This window comes from Mirounga angustirostris, unplaced genomic scaffold (genome assembly GCF_029215605.1).
Source record: "Mirounga angustirostris isolate CCGP_5_RB_7025 unplaced genomic scaffold, mMirAng1.0.hap1 SCAF_9, whole genome shotgun sequence".
NCBI classification, from domain to species: domain Eukaryota; kingdom Metazoa; phylum Chordata; class Mammalia; order Carnivora; family Phocidae; genus Mirounga; species Mirounga angustirostris.
This window is the reverse complement of record NW_026991717.1, coordinates 70,875,414-70,897,839: the sequence shown is the minus strand read 5'-3', so window position 1 is coordinate 70,897,839 and position 22,426 is coordinate 70,875,414. Positions and strand designations below refer to the sequence as shown.

At 45.3% G+C, this 22,426-nt stretch overlaps 1 protein-coding gene and 1 non-coding gene across 2 annotated transcripts; both read right to left on the bottom strand.

Annotated features, from left to right (window-relative positions):
* Positions 1 to 4,458: 4,458 nt before the first annotated feature.
* PNP (purine nucleoside phosphorylase) lies at positions 4,459 to 12,908 on the bottom strand. Its single transcript, XM_045900447.3, has 6 exons — positions 12,750 to 12,908; positions 9,592 to 9,761; positions 6,607 to 6,710; positions 6,229 to 6,404; positions 5,919 to 6,109; positions 4,459 to 5,128 (listed from the first exon to the last, which is right to left on the bottom strand). Exons 1-6 carry the CDS (start codon positions 12,758 to 12,760, stop codon positions 4,911 to 4,913), a joined length of 870 nt encoding a protein of 289 aa, XP_045756403.1. The 5' UTR covers positions 12,761 to 12,908; the 3' UTR covers positions 4,459 to 4,910.
* On the bottom strand, positions 8,651 to 8,806 carry LOC123862790 (U12 minor spliceosomal RNA). Its single transcript, XR_006795453.1, has one exon. It is a non-coding gene; the product is annotated as a U12 minor spliceosomal RNA (small nuclear RNA).
* Positions 12,909 to 22,426: the final 9,518 nt, after the last annotated feature.

Below are 22,426 nucleotides of genomic sequence, written 5' to 3'. Positions count from 1 at the left end.
TCAGGTGGTGTTATCTCTGGCTCCTAATGGCAATCAACAAATGGACTGGGCAGTGGCTAAAGAACTTCAAGGCCATGTTCTTCCTTTGCTTCTAAAAAACTTGAGGTGACAGATGTGTATCCTTGACAGAGCTGACCTAAGTCATCAAGAAAGCACACTAATATATGATGCAAAACGTCTCCAAGACATAAAAGAAAGTAACAATCTCTCTCTCTGACAAATAAATAAAATCTTAAGAAAAAAAAAAGAAAATAGCAAGATGCAGGATAACACATTTAATGCATTAACTTCCATGAATAATAAGAGGCAAAAATAAGAACATGTATTTGCATTTATTTTTTTTTTTATAAGTCCTGGAAGAATGCACAAGAAACTATTAAGTGGTTACCAGTGAGGTGGGGAAGGAAAGACAGGACAGATGGAGGACAGGATGCGAGGGAAACTTCACTGTACGCATCTTACGGTGCTTAAGTTTTTAACTATGCGCTCAAAGTTTTGTTTCTACCATCAAAACAGCCCTTTCTGCTTCCAGTTTGGTTTCTATCCATCAAAACAGTAGCATGATTTTCACCCATCAGTCCCTACTTAAAAAGCCTTCAATGGCTGGCCATTTTGCCTAAAGAAGGTTCTCACTCCTCAGCTTGGGATCAGACCCTTGAACAATCTAGCCCCGTTCCACCCTATCTCCCATGGCTCCCATTCAAGATTTCTTCAATTTTGCCATTTTGTTCTGTTCAGTGATCAAACATTCCTCAATTTGCCTGCATGGAGTGCCTTCCACTGTATCCCCTTTACCTATTTTTCCTGTGAGGCCTAACTCAAGTCTCACCACCCCTTCCCACTCCCCATCCTCTGCTGGTTCTCTTTGAATCCCTATAGCACATTTTATCATTGGCACTTAGCATATGCTACTTTTCACACATTATTCCTTTTTCAAAAATGTTCCAAATGGTGACAACATAGGAAAAGACTAAAAGCAGGTGTAGAGGGCACAACTGATTCACCTTTTCTTTTTCTTTTTTTTTTTTTTTGATTTTTTTTTTGAGACAGAGAGAACGAGAGAGAGCACATGAGAGGGGGGAGGGTCAGAGGCAGAAGCAGGCTCCCTGCTGAGCAGGGAGCCCGATGCGGGACTCGATCCCGGGACTCCAGGATCATGACCTGAGCCGAAGGCAGTCGCTTAACCAACTGAGCCACCCAGGCGCCCCTGATTCACCTTTTCTTTTATGCATGTATCCTGTCTCCCATTTAGATTGGAAGCTGTTTGTCTTTTTACTAATTTATTTTATGGTTTTTAGGACAATACAAAGTCTAGGATATACAAAGTACATGACTAATAAACTTTATTGGCATTGATAAAGATGACCATGATAAGGCCAGGGCAGAAAGCCTGCCTTGAAGTGTATGTTTTGACACCTATCCTGAGATCAAAGAGAATCCATTTTGGGGGGGTGCCTGGGTGGCTCAGTCGGTTAAGCATCTGCCTCCGGCTCAGGTCATGATCCCAGGTCCTGGGATTCCTGGTATCGGGCCCTGTGTCTGCGAGCCCCGTGTCTGGGTTCCTTGCTCAGCAGGGAGTCTGCTTCTCCCTCTCCCTCTGCCCCCCACCCACTTCTGCTCTCTCTCTCAAATAAATAAATAAATAAAATCTTTTTTTTTTTTTAATCCATTTTGCAGGCCCCTCTAGAGAGCAATAGTCTCATCACAGGCTGTTTTCAAGAATTACCCTTCCCTGAATTACCTATCTCCCTTGACTTGCTTTTATTTTCTTGCTCACCTAAACTGATACATTCAGTTTGGGTTGAGTTGGTTGGCATTTTGAAGATACTTGATAAAATGCAGTATATCCATGCAATGGAATATTACGTGGTTATAAAAAGAAACAAAGTACTGATACACGCTACAACTTGGATGAACCTTGACAACATGCTAAGGGAAAGAAGCCAGATACAAAGTCCACATGATTCCCTTCGTATAAAGGTCCAAAATACTTCTATCTATAGAACAGAAAGTAGATTAGTGGTTGCTTGGGGCTAGGGAGTGTTGGGGGCAGAGTAACTAAAAGGTACAAGGTTTCCTTTTGAGTTGATGAAAATATTCTAAAATTTACTGTGGGGATGATTACACTTACCTTTGAAAATACTGAAAGCCATTGAATTATTTACTTTAAATGGATAGATGTTATTGTACGGAAATTATCTCAATAAAGCTGCTTTTATTCTTCTTTTAAGATGTTATTTATTTGAGAGATGGGGGCGGGCGGCAGAGGGAGAGGGAGAAGCAGGCTCCCCACTGAGCAGGGAGCCTGATAGGAGTGGGGTGGTCTCGATACCAGGACTGGGATTATGACCTGAGCCCAAGGCAGACACTTAACCTACAGAGCCACCCAGGTGCCCCAATAAAGCTGCTTTTAAAAAAGAAACTGAAGGCATTTTGTGTTCATGTTTTCTCCCTCCAACCCATACACCTTGAACTTAGTACTCTAGTGAATTTAGAATACTCATTATACGTGATTAAATAGTACTTGCTGATAGTATAGCTACTATCCTTATCGTACCTTAGTCTTACTATAAAGAACGTAGTTTTGTTTTGTTACCATGATAATATATTTAATGGCCCAACATGAATATAATAAACACTTGTATAAAGTCAGCAAATCCTGTTTTTCATACTTTGACTTAGAACTGAAAAATTAAGATTCTTGAATTAGGATGCCAAATGCATTCTTCTTGAATCTAGTATTCTATCATGAATAGGGCAAATGGGCAAACGGACTACTAAATCTAAAAAGCTAGAGATGCGTTTAAATATTCCACTTGAGTCTTTCTGGGACCTATTTTTCAGATGGCACCATTCTCATTCCTGAGACATCTCACCATGAGGCAAATCAGGGCTAAGAAAGCCGAACACCAAATGTGTTCTCCTTCTAACCTCCAAATATGTTTGCCCGTGTCTCATTAGAGCCTTCATGTCCTCTGTTCTCATCACACCTGTTGGGACAGTGACCCATGAACATGTCTAGTGCTTTTTATAGCTCTGTGCTTTGGCTCACCTGGTGTGAAATCCTTTTCTTCCCTTCCATCCTTTAGGACTGAACTCAAAGTTTTCTATGAAACTTTCCTTCAACAACCCAATCCTCAAGGTCCTGTGTATGCAATTGGTCTATCTGTTAGGCTCCCATTCTATTTAACTTGTACATATTTTCTACCATCTTCTATTAACAGTTAATGGTTTCACAAATGCATCTTTCTTAAGACTGAAGGGCAGTTAAGAGGACCATTGTCATATTCTCCATTTAACATTTTCTTGGCTGAGTGTGTTATAGAGGTAATTCAATAACTTGATTAAAAAAAACCGTTTATAAACCATCTCATTAAATGAACAAGTTAGAGTCCATATATATCTGAAGGACACACAGTACTTCCCTCTAAACCAGCTCTCATGGACACATGGCAAATGCTAGCAGAGCGCCTAAAGATCCAGGGAGGGTTTTAGAGCTGCTGGAGGTACAAAGAACTGACGAGATAGAGAGTGGGGACAGGACCACTCCAGAACGCTTTTTCTTTGTGCTGGACTCAGGTAGGTAGGTCAGTTACCAAACAAAGGATGATTTCAGAGGTTTTTAAAAGTTTTCAATGGACAACTGACATATCACTACTATTAGTGGCTCATCCAACTCGATCTTTTCTCAAAAGGCAAAGGGGTCTGGGAGAGTAGCGTGGTTTTGCGACACACGGGCCAGCTGCATGCAAATTGATAAGTGCATAGAATAGTGCAGCGAGCCAGCAAAGGGCAATGCCTGGATGCTGTGTCACAGGCGGGTTCTGACCAAGCAAAAGTGAAGAGAAAGATTAGAACCCAGAAATGAAGCAATAGGACGGAAGGAGGGGCTCAAAGAGAAGCGAAGCATGAGCCAACTTCACAGGTCTGCCTGGGCCTGGCAGGACTCTAATCTGCAGCGGGGTGACTGTAGTAGAGAAAGAGGTATTCGCCACTGCATTGCCAGAATGCAGAGAAGGAATGTAGGGTTGCCGTTAATTACGGCAGAAGTTAGAGTAGGGGAGAAGAAAGAAACCAACAGGAAATATCATCAGGCCTTAAGAAGAAAATAGCAACTGTGGAACAGCTGAGACCAGTGAAGCAGTTCAGATACTCATGAGACTTATAGACAGGCATGAAACAATCAGAAGGCAAAGGACAGAGGCAAGACTGGTCTGAGGAAAGGGGCCCTCTTGTGCCAGTCGTTAGCCCTTCTTTCTTTATCTTCTAACATCTGTATCTTTCCTCCTTCCGTGCGTTCACACACCACCTCATTGTTCTTAGCTGCTTGTCTCAGAAGCAGATAGTCACACAAGACATGGGATCTCAGTCTTTCATGCCAAACTCGGCCTGTGCCCCTACCCTCATCCCAAAAAATATATTATTTTATATTATTCAAATATATATGCACAAAAAATATATTATTTCATCTTTCTTTTTATTCTTAAAATAGGGTAATACAAAACTCCAAGGGGTATTGGACTGGGCCAGCCCCCGTGTGGGCTCTAGTGCTTTGGAGGAGGCAGAACCAAGTCCCCAGGAATGTGAAAGCGTTACAGCAAAAGGACAGCAGTAGCTACTGTGCCAAGTTCAACAGCCAAGTCACACCCAGGGCACAGACACAGCAGGGGTTGGGTTCCAGCTCTTGGTGGGGAGGGGGGGAAGGAGATGATTAACTGCTTTGAGATAACTGAGCAAAAGAGCCAGTGCAGAAGGGTCTGGTGGGAGAAATGGGGGAGGTGAAGGATAGGGATCTTTCTCTCTCTTTTCCTACTACTGAAGGGCAGAGGCACGTGACCCCAGCAAGGGGCCGAAGTATGTAGTAGCTACTTGGATCCCATTATGGAGAGACCAGACCACTCCAGGGCTGGTTAGCTGGCTTTGGCAGGTGGTGGAATACTGGTCATAAGAATAGAGACAAAGCGTTCCAGTTTTTGTGCTGCTTGTCTCCCAGCCTCTAGTACTTCCTCATGATTGGCCTTCTCCTGGGCTTCATAATCCAAGATGACTTTGTTAGTGATGAGGGAGAAGCCAAAGACTCGAAGTCCACAATGCCTTGCAACTATAACTTCTGGTACTGTGCTCATGCCTGATGAGGAGAAAGAGGAAATCAACCGTCAGGATCCTCAAAGGACTCTTTTCTTCACCCTTTGGCCTCATCTCCATTCATTACCTCACTGACAATTTAACATCTCAAAAAATCATCCAAAGAGGGGCACCTGGGCAGCTTAGTTGTTAAGCGTCTGCCTTCGGCTCAGGTCACGATCCCAGGGTCCTGGGATCGAGCCCCGCATCGGGCAGGGGCTCCCTGCTCCGCGGGAAGCCTGCGTCTCCCTCTCCCACTCCCCTGCTTGTGTTCCCTCTCTCGCTATCTCTGTCTGTCAAATAAATAAATAAAATCTTAAAAAAAAAAAAAATCCAAAGCAGCAGCTAATTTCCTGTCTAGCTTAGGTTGTTCTGTATTGCTTCAAAGAGTGGGGCCTCAGAGGGCCTTACACATTACTTACAAATATTATCATTACTTCTACATCTGTTTCTGGTCATTTTGAAGTCAGTTCCAAGGATGCAGCTCCATCTTGCAGCCAGAGGTACACAAAGTGGCTATAATACTATTGCTTAGAATAATCCTTAGAACTAGTATGGAATCGTGGATGGGGCATCAGCATTATAGCCATTAAAGCCCTAAGGGCTGCGGGGGGAGGTTTGAGGCTGACAACACACCAAATCTCAACACCTTTCAAATCAGTTTAACTCAATCTTCCCTTAAGTTAGATCCTCTCTCAACTTACCATCCAGGTCTGTAATCTTTGATCCCTTTCCATCCCTACTTTTACCACGTCCCTCCCTCTTCAAGCCTCCAGCCACGTTCCCCTTCTCACCAACAGCATCCGCCCCCAGCTTCTGAAGCAGCCAAGATTCAGCCACAGTCTCAAAAGACGGGCCTGCCACCATCACGTAGGTGCCTTCCTTCAGCTCCCTCTGCTCCCCCATCTGTTGCCAGGCCCTGTGAGCCTTCTGCCGCATATCCCGGTCATAGGCATCGGACATGGCAGGAAAACGAAGTCCAAACCTAGGGCACAGGTTGGAATCTCAGATTATTGCAACCACATGAGCCCTCTCCTGACTCCCAGACAAGTCTTTGAACCCTACCCAGCTATAAAAAAAAAAATTAAAAGGCAAGATACACACCTTCCGTCATTGGGCCCTATGAGAGGGTTCACACCACTGAAGCCAGGTAAGTTGATGTGATCACGGATGAGCATGATATCTCCGACCTCAAACTCAGGGTTGAGTCCTCCAGCAGCATTGGTGACCACTAGGGTGTCCACGCCCATAAGGAAGAAAACCCTCACCGGGAATGTCACCTTATGAGCCCAAGATAAAAGATCAGAAAGTGTTCTTTAACATTTCATCAATCCACCCACACAGATATGCAAGATATAGATCAGGAAAGAGGAGAAAGGAGGGGACCAAAATCTATCTAGCCTAGGCAGCTAGGCAATAAAATAGGATTGAGAACTCTCTCCCCCTTCTTCCAGATCCATCCAGGCTATGCCCCTGATTTACCTTCCAGATCGAGTAGCCTTCATACATGTGGAACCTGCCCTGCATCATCACACAGGCCCTGCCATTCAGGAACCCAAACACCAGTCGACCAGCATGACCAGGCACTGTATGTAAAATAGAAAGGAGAAAGAATGGGGTGATGCTTTCACAGAACACATATCCACTGAGCACCCACTACCAGCCAACTCATTGCGCTCAACATGTGAGGCCATAATTAAGCCCAAGAAACATTATTATCTCTGCTTTCAGAAAGCTGAAGTCTGGTGGAGACAGAAATAAATCAATCATAAGCCTACAAATAAGTATATAAGTACATCCTGAGATTGGGGCTATGTGAAGGTAAGGATGTTCAATGTGAACCATATATCAAGGCAAAGGAAGGAGAGGTATTTTTAAAGAAACTTCAAAAGAATGAGGAAGCCATACTATAAGAGAATGAAAGTGAGTAAAAAATAGAATAAGTGGGTAATAATAATTGCAGTGAATGCAGTCATTACAGATCACTTTTCCAAAAATTTTAAAATTCTCAAAATGTGTAATCTTGTTTCTTACCCTAACTAAACCATGTGCCTCCTCACTCTTGAAAGGGAGCTCATGGTATATTCTGGCTTCCCAAAGAGGCTACTGAACGGCAGGGCAAAGGGGCTGAGTTTGGACCCATCTAAGTCTCCTCCATTATGACCCACAAAACAGTCCTGTAGGAATACATGCCCCTGATGGGGCCTGCAGGGATGTGGGAGGGCAAAATAACTCTCCACACAGGACATAAGAACAACTATTACCATTTCCCTTCTCTGGCATTTCTCCTCTAATGGACCGGACCACCTATCCTGGAGGGAATGTGTGGTGTGAGAGAGGGACCCAAATCAAGAGGAAGAGTTGAGGGATGGTCAGAGATAAAAGAGCTTGTAAAAAAAAAACTGCCAGTAATAGAGCAGAGATAACAGAGTTAGGAAACCGAAAAGTATAAGCAAATAGGTCGATAGATAAAGTCTAAAAATTAATCCACTAATCACTTAGTGCAGCACCCTTCTTGGGGTGGGAGAGGACAGGCGGAGCCAATATCATTGTTATCTCCCTCAGAAAACTTTGCCCTCCAGGGCACCTGGGTGGCTCAGTCGGTTAAGCGTCTGCCTTCAGCTCAGATCATGATCCCAGGGTCCTGGGATCGAGCCCCGCATCGGGCTCTCCGCTCAGCGGGAAGCCTGCTTCGCCCTCTCCCACTCCCCCTGCTTGTGTTCCCTCTCTCCCTGTGTCTCTCTCTGTGTCAAATAAATAAATAAAATCTTTAAAAAAATTTTGGAAAAAAAAAGAAAACTTTGCCCTCCCTCTATCTTTTTAAAGATTTATTTATTTGAAAGAGAGAGAGAGCGCGCACAGGGGGAGAGTCAGAGGGAGAAGGAGTCTTAAGCAGACTCCCTACTGAACGCCAACAGGATTCTGGGCTCCATCTTACAACTCTGAGATCAGACCTGAGCTGAAACCAAGAGTCAAGGGCTCTGAGCCACCCAGACGCCCCACCCTCCCCCTCTTTTTAATACTTCTTGCCCCAACCCCCACTCCCACCTCCCTGCTCTGGTCTCCCAATCTTGCTCCATAGGGTTTGAAAAATATCTGTGCAAAGTCTTAATTCTCTGGAGAAAAAGGGAAGGAAGGTAGAAATTTATAACATTAATAAATAAACCAATGGATGTTAGTTATCTGAGAATTAATAAGCAAATCAAATAAACTACCCTTGCCCTTATTTTATCTGGCCTCTCCGCCCTTCCCTCTCTTTTCCTCAGAGAACTGGCTAAGGTCACTAACCTAAGGTTCATGATCCATAGATAAAAATAGAGTTTCACAGGTGGTAAAATAGAAAAATGTTGGTAAATTAAGAGATTCAGCCAACATGGGAGAATAGTGAAGGGAAGTGCGGGCCGCTCCAGGGGTTGCCCACAGGGGGCCCATAAACCCCGGAGTTAACCCAGTTTATTACTTATAGGAAATAGGCACTTCCCAACCTCTGGGAGTCGCGATCTGCTCCTGCTCGACCCCTTTCACACGGGGGGATGAGCCTTGCGACTCCCAGGCATCTTGCAAAGTAGGCGCGTCACCTTAGGGGCAATCTTTACCCGCTCAAAAATTCATCTCACATTAGCATTGAGGATTCGGGCATCACCCCAATTTGTTATTTTCCTTATTCATAAATTGAAGATATGGCTTCCCCCCCTTTTTAAGTAAACTCTACCCCAAACATGAGATTTGAAGTCCCAACCCTGAGACCAAGAGTTGCATACTCTACCCACTGAACCCATCAGGTACTCCCTACCTGCCTCTTTTCTAAGGGGTAGCCTCAGAGTTTTCTAGCTGCTATTAGGTTGCTGGATATGCTATCCTCAGATCCCACAGAGCTCCATGTGCATAGGGGCCATCTGCTGCTTTCCCCCTCCAAAGGATCAGTGTGAATCAGGTCTACAAGAACATGGCAGTCTGTGTGTTCATTTATTGCTGTGCACTTGTGTGTGCCTTATCCTGGGACAGGAACTAGAGCTGGGGAGATTGGGAATGGCAGGAAGACGTAGGACAGGGCTCGCCTGACTGTCCTGGGAGGTTACGGGCACTACTTTTTCCATTTAATCTGCAGACTGAAGAAATGAGAGGGGCTGTGTAGATGTGCTGACTACATGGTGTGTGGCGGGGAACAGCATGGGAGTGAGGTGCTGCAAAGCTTTACGGAGTTCAGAATCATTACAGCACCGGAAATATGTCATCACGTGGTACCCCTGCCGCACACATGCCCTGTGTGTTATGAAATTTCTACTGGGGGGATTTCTAAAGTCATTCTGATTCGTGGTGGCCTTTTTTTCCCCTCCCGTAGTAACCAAGTTGTCTTGAGTCAAATGCTGTACAGGCCAGTGGGTGCAGGCATGAGAGAAGCATGCCTTCTCATCGGCATCCCATCAGTATCCTTCGGTCCCATCCTTCGCGGCCCCCTGCCAGTACCTGTACTTTGGGGAAAGTTTGGAATCTCGCTGTAGTCAAAGCTCTGGCTGTCAGTTAATTTATTGACCAGATTTCCTAACCCAGAGCCACAGATGACTGCCACTTGAGGTCGGTGCTTGGTGTGGCACAGAAGCCATTCACTCGTCTTCTGATAATCATCATACATAAATCTAGGAGAAAAGTAAAATCAAGGTAAGTTTCTTTCCCATCCCAAGGGCATCACAGACTAATGACCTTCGGTGCAGAAAGGCTGGGAGGTGTGCCGGGGTGGTAGGGGACACAGAAGCTAGCCAAAGAGCTGCCCCAGAGAGGAGGATCCTTGCTCTCAGGAGGCGCCACACTAAGCTCATCCACCCACCCACTCCTCTTTCTGAATCAGACCCACCGAGAAAAGACTGCTGGGAAACTCCCTCCTCATTCCAGAGCCGGGCAAAAGTTAATGATACCTATGTTTCCACCTCCCAGCCCCAACTGTAGTTTTGCGATCACTGGCAGGTTTAATATCTCTCTTAATGGCAAAGATTTAGAGAGGAAGGGCCTATAGATTCTACAGAGAAGTACAGTGAAATAATCAAATCAAGGAGGCTAAAAGGGCCGGGTTTCAGGATTAGACCTTCTTTAGGGCAATGACAAGCCCAATGCAATCCTCCTACCCTATCTATCACAAAGGATACTCAAAATGTAATTAAGACTACCCTGAGGGCAGGAATAAACCCAATTTCCTTTTGGACCCTTACCCTCCACATCCTCCCTCAGACAAATACTTTTTTTGGTTAACCTCCCCCACCGCCGAAAAAAAAAAAACAAAAAAAGGAAATGGGAACACTCCTGGTAGAAATCTATGTGCCAGTTAGTTCCCCCACATCCATATTTCTGGTACACCCAGACCAATACAGACCCTGTCATATGTAACTGCAAAGGGTAATTCAAGACCAGCGACCAGGTAAGCACAAAAAAGCAGAATTTGTTGTCAATGGCTGAAACAGAACTGACCGCCTCAAGTTTCTCAGCAGCAGCTGGTTAAAAATACAAATTCTGGAGCCCACCCCTAGAGATCCAGAATTCTGGGGAGAGTCCCGAGGATCTGTATTTTTTACAGAAGTGTTAGGTAATTCTGATTCAAAAACCAGGTTTAGTTATTTCTGGTCTAGAGGAAAGCAGAACTCAATCTGGATTCTAGTCTCAATTTTGTCTTTTTAAGCAAATAACCTGTGTTTCAAAGTCTTTCCTCAAGTATAAAGCAAAGGATCGCCATCATCCCCACCTATTTTATAGGTGCAGTTTGAAAATGAATTAGAGGGGCGCCTGGGTGGCTCAGTCGTTAAGCGTCTGCCCTCGGCTCGGGTCATGGTCCCAGGGTCCTGGGATCGAGTCCCACATCGGGCTCCCTGCTCAGCGGGAAGCCTGCTTCTCCCTCTCCCACTCCCCCTGCTTGTGTTCCTGCTCTTGCTATGTCTCTCTCTGTCAAATAAATAAATAAAATCTTAAAAAAAAAAAAAAGAAAATGAATTAGAAACTTATCTGTAAGTTCCAAAGGTCCTAGACTCCATAAATCAGGGTTCAGGTCCATAGTACTTGAACCTTTCTCCCACTTTCGCCCCTGCCAGTGTGCTCCATCCTGCTCTCTTTATCTCCTTTCTCCTTCAAGGTTCTTTGCTCTTTAGAGACCTAACCACTGATGCTTACCCAGAACCCATACGTCCCCAAGAACCAACTCAGAATTTTTCTCACAATCCAATCCAATTCTCAAACACCCATCTGGAAAAACCAAAGACTGGGGGAGAGGGGAGTGGGACTGAGGTGTGACAAGAGCTGAAGACAGCTAACCAAACCTCCTAAGGAAATCCTTTTCTTCAAAAGCAGAGGCCTTGAAACTAGATGACTCTACGGTACAACAGGCTACCCTCAGGGAAGTAGCTGGGCAAAGGGACGGGGGTGGGGACAATGGATCTGGGGCCACAGGATGATGCAGAGAAGCAACGAAATGGTAAAAAGTTAATCAAATAGCATCCCCAAGAGATGCAAAGGAAATGAAAGAAGTGAGAAGCCCTGGACACCTAGCATATCTAGCAACACCTTATTCAAACTTCTTCATGGGCCATCAGTCTCCCAAGAACACGCTGGATCCCGGTGCATCCAAGAGTTACCACGATCCCTAAAGCCAGTGACTTGGAATGGGATTTCTGGGACCAAAGCAGACGGAAGAGTTTTCAAAGGTGTGAAGTGAGAGGAATGCACAATCTTTTGCTCAGTTCAATAAATAAGGATTTCCTTCTCTCCTTGGAGACTCCATCCCCAACTTATTAAAAAAAAAAAAAAAATGGGGGGTCGGTGGGCGCCTGGGTGGCTCAGTCGTTAAGGGACTCACTTCGGATCATGGGGCTCGGGTCATGATCTTCGGGTCCCCTAATCGAGTCCGCCCTTGAGCTCCTTACTCAGCAGGAAGTCAGCTTCTCCCTGTCGCTCTCCCCTCCACCCTCCTCCTGCGCGCATTCTCTCTCAAATAAATAACTAAAATCTTAAAAAAAAAAATTTTTTTTTTTTTTTAAATTTTAAGTAGACTCCACGCCCAAGGTGGGGCTTGAACTTACGACTCTGAGATTAAGAGTCACATACTCTACGGACTGAGCCAGCCAGACGCCCCGACTCCAACTTATTTTAATTGAATCTCCAATTCGGAAGGAAGGAAAGGTGTGTGGGACTTGAGCTCTCTCTCCTCGGAATGCAGGCACCGGAAGAATCTCGCCGCTTTACCTAGAATCTACAACGGGAATCTGTGACAAGCACACGGGTGGGAAGACCTCTTCCCTGTGTGCGTGTCGGGGTGGCTGGGCGATACGGAGTAAGCCTCCCCGCGACACCTGCACCTCAGTGCGCGCGCGCACGCACAAACACACCGGCTCCTTTCCCAAGCAGACTACACCGTACTACATACACGGGTCCCCTTCCTGCTCCCGCGACGCCAGCCCTGCTCGATTCCTGCCGCCCCACTGCTCTGCCGCCCTGCCCCGACACCTGGCTCCCCGCCAGGCCTCTCTGCCTCTCCCGGGCACTCGTGCCCCCCCGTGGCCCCCTGGGGGCCCGGTATCGGGCTTCCAGGTCTCGGTGACAACCATTCCCCGCCCCCCCAGGTTCCCCGGGCCTGGTGGCCGCCTCACCGCTTCTCCATGGTGCCGCCTCCGCCCTCTCGAGGAGCCCGCCCTTGGCCTCTGGGATCCCGTCCGCTGAGCAGCGCCGCGCCGAGCAGTTCTCGCCGGGAGCGCGGTGCACAGTGTCTGCAGTTACTCGCGGCTGGCTTCTATCCCAGCCCGGAGTCCCCAGCCAATGGCAGCCGAACACGCAAGCCGGCCCCCATCTCCATGGTGACACACCCAGATTCAACTGCCCAAGGCTGGGCTAACAACTTAATCTGAGTTCTTTCCAACGCTGGAACCCGACTCGAGCCCCACCCCACCCGCTGGAGGCTTCTAGCGCTGCATCCCTGCCCTCACTTCCGTTTGCGAGGCCAAAGTTTCCCTCAAGGAAGCCTCTGCGAGAAGAGGGCTAGAAGCCCGAGGAGAGCCCCGAAACCTTTGATCTGTAACCCCATTGCCGGTTGTGTCTAGAGCAAACCGCGAGAGATTTGAAAAGACAAGAATTTAAACCTTACATCTTGCAACTGCAGAATAAAATTAAGTGAGCCCGTGTCTGAGTGGTGTCACACAAAATTTGCAGTGAGGCTGCAAGGCAAACACAAATTTATTTGGGGTCTTAGGAACTACAGTTTGGGAGACTTGGATTCCGGAGGAAAACCAAATTGTTTTCCCCTCCGCTGAGGGGAAAAGGGTAAAAAAAGGCCGGGGGTGGGGGGAGATTCCAAGAAGACTTACGTAAGTTGTTTTGCAAAATTATGATTGGCCAAAAGAGTCTAATTTCCATTGAGTTTCCAGTTTGCCTTCTGGGACTGCAAGAAGCCAAGATGTTGCAGTTTGGCAATGAACTATAAAGTTTATGCTCCGTTCGGAGGTGCACTACATAAGCCCCACTTCCTTAATAGCTTCCTGGCTCCATTTTTCCTGACAGGAATGATTCCATTTCAGATTTTTCGCTTCATATTCTCCCCTTTTTAAGATTTTTTAAATTTATTTATTTGAGAGAGAGAGAGTGCAAGAGGGGGTAGGGTTAGAGGGAGAAGCAGACTCCCTGCCGAGCAGGGAGCCCGATGTGGGACTCCATCCCGGGACTCCAGGATCATGACCTGAGCCGAAGGCAGTCGCTTAACCAACTGAGCCACCCAGGCGCCCCATATTTTTCCCTTTTGACCAAGATCTTTCCTTGGAAAGCATTGATGATCAACCATAGGATCATCTGTTGTCCACCTAGCTCAGAAGGTTCATTCCTAAAAAGGTCATGTCCCACAGAGGAGGGAAAGTGAAATGTTATAGATGATGAATGTCAGGGAGAGCATATAGTCGCAGCAACAAAGAGGTTTTCAGGAAGCAAGTCTTAGACATTGTCCTCATCTTAAAAGCCCATGGAGTTGACTTGTCTTCAGGGATTGCCAATGGATAGCTGTGGTTGATCATTTTAAGCCTTTGTGTGACCATAATTTTGACATCTTGGATGGCCAAACAACAGCGAGATATACAAAGCATCAGTAATTTAATTATAATTAAAAAGGAGCACGTAAGTACAATAATAAATATGATTATTTGTAATCCAGATCTTAGAAGGGCTTCAAGTCCTATGGGGAGTCCATTGAAAAGGTCTGAAAACTTAAAATTAAACCGACTTAGAGGGCTGAAAGAAACTCCTTTTAACGATGGCAATATAAGTATTTTGGTGGTTTTCAACTGAGCCTGTTTGTGAGGTGCAGCAGGAAGTCTTAGGGATGGCACAGACTCCTTGAGCAGCCCCAAGTAATCCAAAGCTCTTCTGTTGTCTAGTACAACTCAAGCAAGGGAATCTAGAGACCTTTGCGCTTTAATGGCCCTAGCAGTGGATCTGGCTATTCTATTAACAGTCCAGGACGGATTCCATATCATGACCTCATTTGCAACAGATCCTGCCAGAAAAAAGTTCCAAGGAGATCCATTGCTTCATTAGGATTGTATCCTGTGGGAGGTCACAGTCCTGAGAATGTCTATAGCGATTGTCTTCCGATTTGGAGGAGTCATCGTCTGGGTGGTCATTTATAATGGATAGAGCTCTCTTGTTTCTTTTTTTTTTTTCTTTTTTAAAGATTTTATTTATTTATTTGACAGAGAGAGAGAGAGAGATCACAAGTAGGCAGACAGGCAGGCAGGCAGAGGGAGGGGGAGAACCAGGCTCCCTGCTGAGCACGGAGCCCGATGCGGGGCTGGATCCTGGGAGCTAGGAATCATGACCTGAGCCGAAGTAAGACGCTTAACAGACTGAACCACCCAAGTGCCCTGAGCTCTCTTGTTTCTATGGTGTCTTTAGGGCAGGAGAGATCCCTGTGACCAATTGAAATACAGTGAAGGGAGAAACTGCATATTCTAGGAGACACTGTCCTGTCATTCTCTGACTATGATGAGGGAGCAGAAGGCAAGCTGAGGACAAAGCACATGTTGACACCCCACAATGCACACCCCCTGCCCCCAGGTGGGATCTGTGTGATGTTCCTCAGGCACTCCTGGCTGCCCTAAAACTAAGGAAAGGGAAAAACAAATGGCTAACTAATAGAGAATACAGTCCTGCAAGACATGAGTCTCCATCAGTTTACCAATGTCTTAGCGATTTACAAGATAAAAGCATTCTTATCAATAGCCTAACTCCCAGAGACCCATAGACTCAATTTCCTGGAGCCCTAACATCACCCTCCCTTCCTTGAGTGATGTAGGAAGCTGAGGCAGAAGGGAAAGTAAACTAAATTTCTTCGTGACCTGCAGCCCACTGACAAGGACCTGAGAAGGGCAAAGTATGACGTTCCTCCAGGAAGCTCCCAACTGTCTTAAGGTTGATGCCTTACTAGAAGGAAAAACAACCCTAGCTTGACAGTAGCAAGGCCTGTGGCATCCTGAGAGTCTTCTTTAGCAGATCAAAGTCCTTTTGGACACCTCCCTTTTTCCTTACCTCCCCCAACTGCCAAATATATAATCAGCCACTCCTCAGAACCCCGGGGCAGTAGATCTTTCTGCCCATGGATCCTGTCCCCGTGCTTTCATAAAATCACCTTTTTTTGCACCAAAGACATCTCAAGAATTCTTTCCTGGCCATTGGCTCCAGACCTCACCAACATTCAAAGACTACATCATCTAGGCAGTCAGATGTCCAAGGTTGCCCCTTGTAGGCATGGACAAAAATACATCCTGTGGGAGCGCAAAATATTTCTTTTCAAGTCTGATTATTTACAGACTCATCTGTAGGTATGGAGGGTAAGACAGGAGAAAACCAGGGGTCTATTTTGTTCAAGCAGCCAGATAACTGCTTCTTTTGATATCAAAGCTTAGTTGACTCTTTTGCAAAGGAGGGTCTTACAGCCGGAAATGTCTATTGGAAAACCAGTTGGGCTCCCATGTGTTTTTACGAGCCAAGTATAAGTGGCAGGTAATTCTTGATGAAATTTAGAACAGGGATGGAGGGTGACCTTATCAGTGGGTTAGGTCAGTAAAATGAGATCCCCAATCACTATGAAGTTCAGAGGGGACTCCCCAGGCAGGAATAGTCTTTTCTAACAATGTCTAGCTTACGGCTGTAGTGGTGGCTCTCCAACATGGAAATGACTCAGCCTGGTGAGAAAACATAAAAATCATTACTTATATCCTTGGGAGGGAGGCAACTGGCTGAAGTCCATTTGCTATACCATGAAAGGTCCAGAAGGCAAAGGAAAATACCCCATATAAGTATGAAAAGGCTTTCTGGGTTATGCTTTGGGCAAATCTGACAACTCAGGTATACCTGTGAGGTAATTTTTTTTAAAGATTTTATTTATTTATTTATTTGACACAGAGAGAGAGAGTGTGTGGCAGGCAGAGAGAGAGGGAGAAGCGGCTCCCCGCTGAGCAGAGAGCCGGACATGTGCCTCAATCCCAGGACCCTGGGATCATGACCTGAGCTGAAGGGATGCTTAACCTACTGAGCCATGCAGGCACCCCTGATAATTTTTGGTGTTGACTTCTAGTGGTATTGTTTACCCCATGAGACCACCTAATCAGTTTTCTAACGTGTCAAATCATGTATATATTACAGGACCTATCTCTGTAGGCAATCAGGGAGAATGAGCTGATTGTGAGGACCTATCCATAGATTTCATCTGGGGTCAAATTTACAACCTTGTTCTTCCTATTTCTTTCTAGTTTGCCAGTTAACTGTGGGGCTTCTGTTATTTTATCTTTTTGATAGCAAATTCAGGAGACATGGAAGTTGCAGGTGGTAAGTAATAAGGTAGGGACTGACTTAAAGCAGCTGGGTTAGTAGCTGCATCAGCCAAATGATTTCCTCTGCTTTTCTCCATGTTTGCCATAGAGTGTCCTGGAATTTTAATGACCACCAAAGATTTGGGCAGTTGGATAGCATTTAGAAGATCTAATACATAAGAACAATTTTTTTATTTTCTGTTCAGAAGTCAAGAACCCTCCTTTATTTCCGAAGCATACCAAAAACATGAGTAACCCCAGAGGCCATCTCCTACTGGTATAGATGTTAGCAGCCTTATCTTTACCTAGAAAATAGGCTCTAGTTAGTGCCAGAGGGTTCTGCCTGCCGAGCAGAAGTGGCCTCTGGTATGGGTTTAGCCTCAGTGGTTTCAGTTAAGGATATTATAGCATCATTGGCTCAGTAGTGACTGGTTTCATCCTTTAAGTAGGATCTGTCAGTAAACCAGATTAATTCAGCATTCTTTGTTTTTCTTTTTAAAGATTTTATTTATTTATTTATTTGAGAGGGAGGGAGAGAGAGAGTGAGGGAGGGAGGAGCAGAGGGAGAGGAATAAGCAGACTCAGCGCTGAGTGTGGCGCCCACTCGGGGCTCAGTCTCACGACCCTGAGATCAGGCCCTGAGCTGAAATCAAGAGTCACACACTTCACCGAGTGAGCCACGCAGGCGCCCCTAATTCAGCACTTTTCTTTTTTTTTAAAGATTTTATTTATTTATTTGAGAGAGAGAATGAGAGCACAAGAGGGAAGAGGGTCAGAGGGAGAAGCAGACCCCCCGCCGAGCAGGGAGCCCGATGCGGGACTCATCCCGGGACTCCAGGATCATGACCTGAACCGAAGGCAGTCGCTTAACCGACTGAGCCACCCAGGCGCCCTTCCTAATTCAGCATTCTTGAGAGGCATTTCCTGTTTATCAATTCAAGGGGTTAAAAGTTGGTCAATCAGCGTTAAATGATTTTCATCACGTGGCAGGGTGTAAAGTGGTACAGGAAGCAGTGGTCATATGGCAGGGGGAGCGAGAAAGAATTTTGTAGGAGCCTGCCAGTAGATAAGAGCTGAGTGTGGGGAGAGTAAAGCAAAGCTTCTGGTGAGCGGGGCACATAGATGGTAAGTGGAGAGAGCCTATCACTGTTCCTGTTACGCGTTGTAGGAAGTTGGCTAGGCAGGAGCGGCAGTTGCCCTTACTCAAGGAGGGAAGCCCCTAGCTACTGGATCTAATTGTTGGCTCTAATATCCTATGGACCTGTGTTGATTCCCGTGGCATTGAGTAAGTGCCCCTAAGGCATTTCCCTTTCTTTTGTGGACAAAAAGGAAGAAAGGCAACTTGTAGTTTAGGTGACCCAATGCAAGTAAGTCACGAAGGCTGTCTTTGATAAGGCTTCTTGGGTCTCTTTTGACCAGATGAGAGATTTGGTCTGATTAGCTATTAGAAGAAAGTATAACCACTGGGCTATGGGGAAAAAAAACACAAAATTTAGAATCCAGTCCCGGAAATCCTCTGAGCTGTCCTGAGGCATAACAGTCCAGCTAAATTGTTGATTTTTTTTTTATAATAGAGCTGTACTTAGATTTTATTTATTTATTTGACACAGAGAGGAAGGATGGGGGTATTACAAGGGCTTGTATATAGAACAATTAGGCCTTGTTTTTTTGTTTGTTTGTTTGGGGGTTTTTTGGCATTGTTTAATATATTCCTCAATTATGGGCTTGATTCTTTGCATAGCCTCTGTATTTAATGGATATTGGTAAATATTTGGCAGAGGCTATCTTTCATCCACTAGAATTTTTGTAGGTGGTGCAGAGTGGATGTGGCTTTGGTCGGTGGCATTTTTTTTGCTCAAAGTTCCTCAGGGATAGAATCTGGGAGCCTGTTAGGTATATGAGCTATGTTATTAAAGAACACAGGGACGGGGGCGCCTGGCTGGCTCAGTCGGTGGAGGTAGAGCATGTGACTCTTGATCTCAGGGTTTTAAGTTCGAGCCCCACACTGGGTGTAGAGATTACTTAAAAATAAAAAGAATCTTTAAAAAAAAAAAAAGGATAAAGAACACAGGGACAGTAACCAAGATATCTTCTTGAGGTTTTTTCATCAGGTTCAAATGTAAAAATATTTCCCTCCTTTGGGAAAAAAATATATGTGCCTCATGGGCCTCAAGGAAATCTCTTTTTTTTAAGATTTTATTTATTTATTTGAGAGCGAGAATGAGATAGAGCGAGCATGAGAGGGGGGAGGGTCAGAGGGAGAAGCAGACTCCCTGCCGAGCAGGGAGCCCGATGTGGGACTCGATCCCAGGACTCCAGGATCATAACCTGAGCCGAAGGCAGTCGCTTAACCAACTGAGCCACCCAGGCACCTGGGCCTCAAGGAAATCTCATCTTAAAGGATGAACAGCTGCTGAGGGACTAAAAGGAATTGGCGAGTCCCTTGGATGAGTCCCATCTGAAAAGGGACTGGTAATGATTTTAAAACAGTTATAGGTATATTAAAAACTCCCACTATTTGAGTAGTTCCAGTACTCTGGGGAAGAGTGTAGGGGAGGCGGGTGGGGCTAGGGACAGACAGCGTTGCCCACTGTCTGCAAGCTCTGGTCACCTCATCTCCTGCAGTGAAATCTATCTCCTCCAAAGGACTGATCTGGAGAGTGGGAGAATAAACAAACCAAAACCTGTGGGGCCCCAGAGCAGCCCTAATGTTGAAATTTGGCTTGTCTTCCTGGGAAAGTTGCAGTGAAATTTGAGGATGAATCATCTTGTCATAGCCTCTCAAGTTTGAGACAGTTCTTCCAATGCCTAGGCTTTCTGCAGTACTGGCAATCCCTTAGGGGTGATTTGCCTGGAGGGTTTTGGTAAGAAGGTTTAGTCAATTGCTGTTAATTGCAGGCTCATAACCTGGGTTGCTTATATTTGAGTATTTAGGGCTTGTGTGGGTTTCCTTTTTGTAATGTTTTGAATAGCCTGCCAGAGCTTCCCAACAGTAATTAACTGGATCATGGGGTTGATTGCATAACAGCCCAGTTAAATTGCAGTTTTTTAAAATTTGATTTGCAAGTTCCTCTTACAAACCTTCAGTAAAAGCAGAATTTAACAGAGTGGAAGTATGATGGTCAACTTTTTCAATGCCAGATAGTTGTTCAAAATTTTTCTCAAATCTTTCAAAATAATAAAGATCCCATTCATCAGATCTTTGGACACATATTTGAATTTTTTTTTTTCAGTCAGTAGTATGGGGGAAACCATTAGGAATCTTTTTGTGGAGTCTTTTAGTTAATTTTGAGGCTTCTTTCATGCCTCAGGCCTTTTTGTGGGGAAGTCCAATAAAGACTCGTTCAATCCCCCTTTTGCATCCATTCTCTGGCAAGTTTTTCGCCTACTAACATGTGAAAGAGCTGATAAGAGAAAGAGAATACTGGCTTGTAAATTTGGACTACAATCAAGAATTCTCTAGCAAGGTGCCTGGGTGGCTCAGTTGGTTAAGCGACTGCCTTCCGCTCAGGTCATGATCCTGGAGTCCCTGGATCTCTGCTTCTCCCTCTGACCCTCCCCCCTCCCCCCTCTCATGTGCTCTCTGTCTCTCTCATTCTCTCTGTCTCAAATAAATAAATAAAATCTTTAAAAAAAAAAAAAAAGAATCCTCTAGCAAACCCAACAGGGTTTTCTTTAGGGTTGGGGAACTGCTTGGTAATAGCTCAGAGTTCAGCTTTAGTCCAAGGAGAATCAGAGACCTGGAGCCCTAAAATATCATCTCCTGGCTTAACTTTAAAAGGGGTACATCATGGCCCACCTGTACATCGTGGGACACCTCTGTGGCTCAGTTGGTTAAGCGTCTGCCTTTGGCTCAGGTCCTCAGGTCACGATCCTGGGATCAAGTCCTGCCTTGGGCACCCAGCTCAGCAGGGAGCCTGCTGCTCCTTCTGCTTATCTCTCTCTCTCTCTGACAAATAAATAAGTAAAATCTTTTTTTTTTTTTAAGATTTTATTTATTTGACAGAGGGAGACACAGCAAGAGAGGGAACACGAGCAGGGGGAGTGGGAGAGGGAGAAGCAGGCTCCCCGTTGAGCGGGGAGCCTGATGCGGGGCTTGATCCCAGGACCCTGGGATCATGACCTGAGCCGAAGGCAGACGCCCAACGACTGAGCCACCCAGGCACCCAAAAAGTAAAATCTTAAAAAAAAAAAAAAAAAAGGGTGTACCTCCTGAGGAGCCTCCAGATAATCATTATAGAAAGGAAGTTCAGCCAGCAAGGGAGATGGATGGGGGATAGATAAGCAGGGGTGGAGCTGATGGAGGGCGGGACGGAGCCGCAGAGGATTCTTCTAGTTTAGTAGGTCTCTGAGACAATTCAGAATTTGCCTTAGTTTAGAATTAGTATCATGGAAAGAAGCAATTTTTGAGTCATTAACACATTTTGAGGCCTTGAAATACTAATTAGAATAAGCTTCGCATTCGGGTTGTTGTTGCCTTATATCCTTTCTCTAATTGATTGCACAGATAAACTAAATTAGGAATCTCGAAAGAGCCCCAAGTTGACCAATTAAATTTTAAATCATTCCAGGTAATCGTTGTCCAGACAGACAGGAATTTGCAGGATGAGGGCCCATAATTCTCACCCATAAAACCAGCAGGATTTCCAGAAGGCTGCCCAGCAGCCTATGCCTCAGAAAGCCAACTTCCCATTTTTAAGAGAAACTGAGTACTCACTCAGGCCGCAAACAGAAGTGAGGTCCTAAGAACAACAGCTGGCCACAGAGGATGCTCCAATAAAGCAGAACCTCAAACTGGGAAGTTCAGATTACAAGAGGACTCAGCAGACTCTGACTGGGAGCACTGGGGAGATAACGGGGCACAACGGACTATGTAAGTACCTTATTCGAATCCATGGTAGAGTCAGAGAGGGGAGGTGAGATACTGCAGGCCCACTTCTGACACCATGTAATATCAAACAAAATTTGCAATGAAGCTGCAAGGCAAACAAAAAATTTCTTTGGGTAACATCCCCGTATGATGTGAAAAGGATATTCAATCATTCTCTTGCTTTGTTTCCAAGTTTGGGATAATTTTTCTTAAGAGCTCTCTTTCATTCTCCCAACACGTCCCAGTTCCGGCAATAAATTACATGGCGACCAAACGTATAGCACATCACGGACATATTCTCCACCTTCTTGGCTACCCTTCTCTTGACATATTCTTATACAGGTTTATCCTTTAGGATGTGGCACCCAGAACCAAAAACTAAAAATCTCCACATATGCCTTGAACCATGCAGGCTACAAAGTAATTCGGACCTCCCATAATTTCAACACTATCTCAGCACCACGCATGGAATGAACAAAGATCACATTAGGAGCCACATGGTATCATTGGCTTATGTTGAACAACTGAAATCTTCAAAGTCTTCTTTATCTAGAATGCTCCTTTTGTAAATATATTTTCCAGTGATGATGATCATTGGATGATCCCG

What these genes read in the sequence shown, in the direction of transcription:
- PNP (XM_045900447.3), bottom strand. An exon ending in AAACTTTCCCCAAAGTACAG is followed by an intron (nt 6,711 to 9,591) that starts GTACTGGCAGGG and finishes TTTTACATACAG; the next exon opens with TGCCTGGTCATGCTGGTCGA. An exon ending in ATAGGGCCCAATGACGGAAG is followed by an intron (nt 6,110 to 6,228) that starts GTGTGTATCTTG and finishes CCTGTGCCCTAG; the next exon opens with GTTTGGACTTCGTTTTCCTG.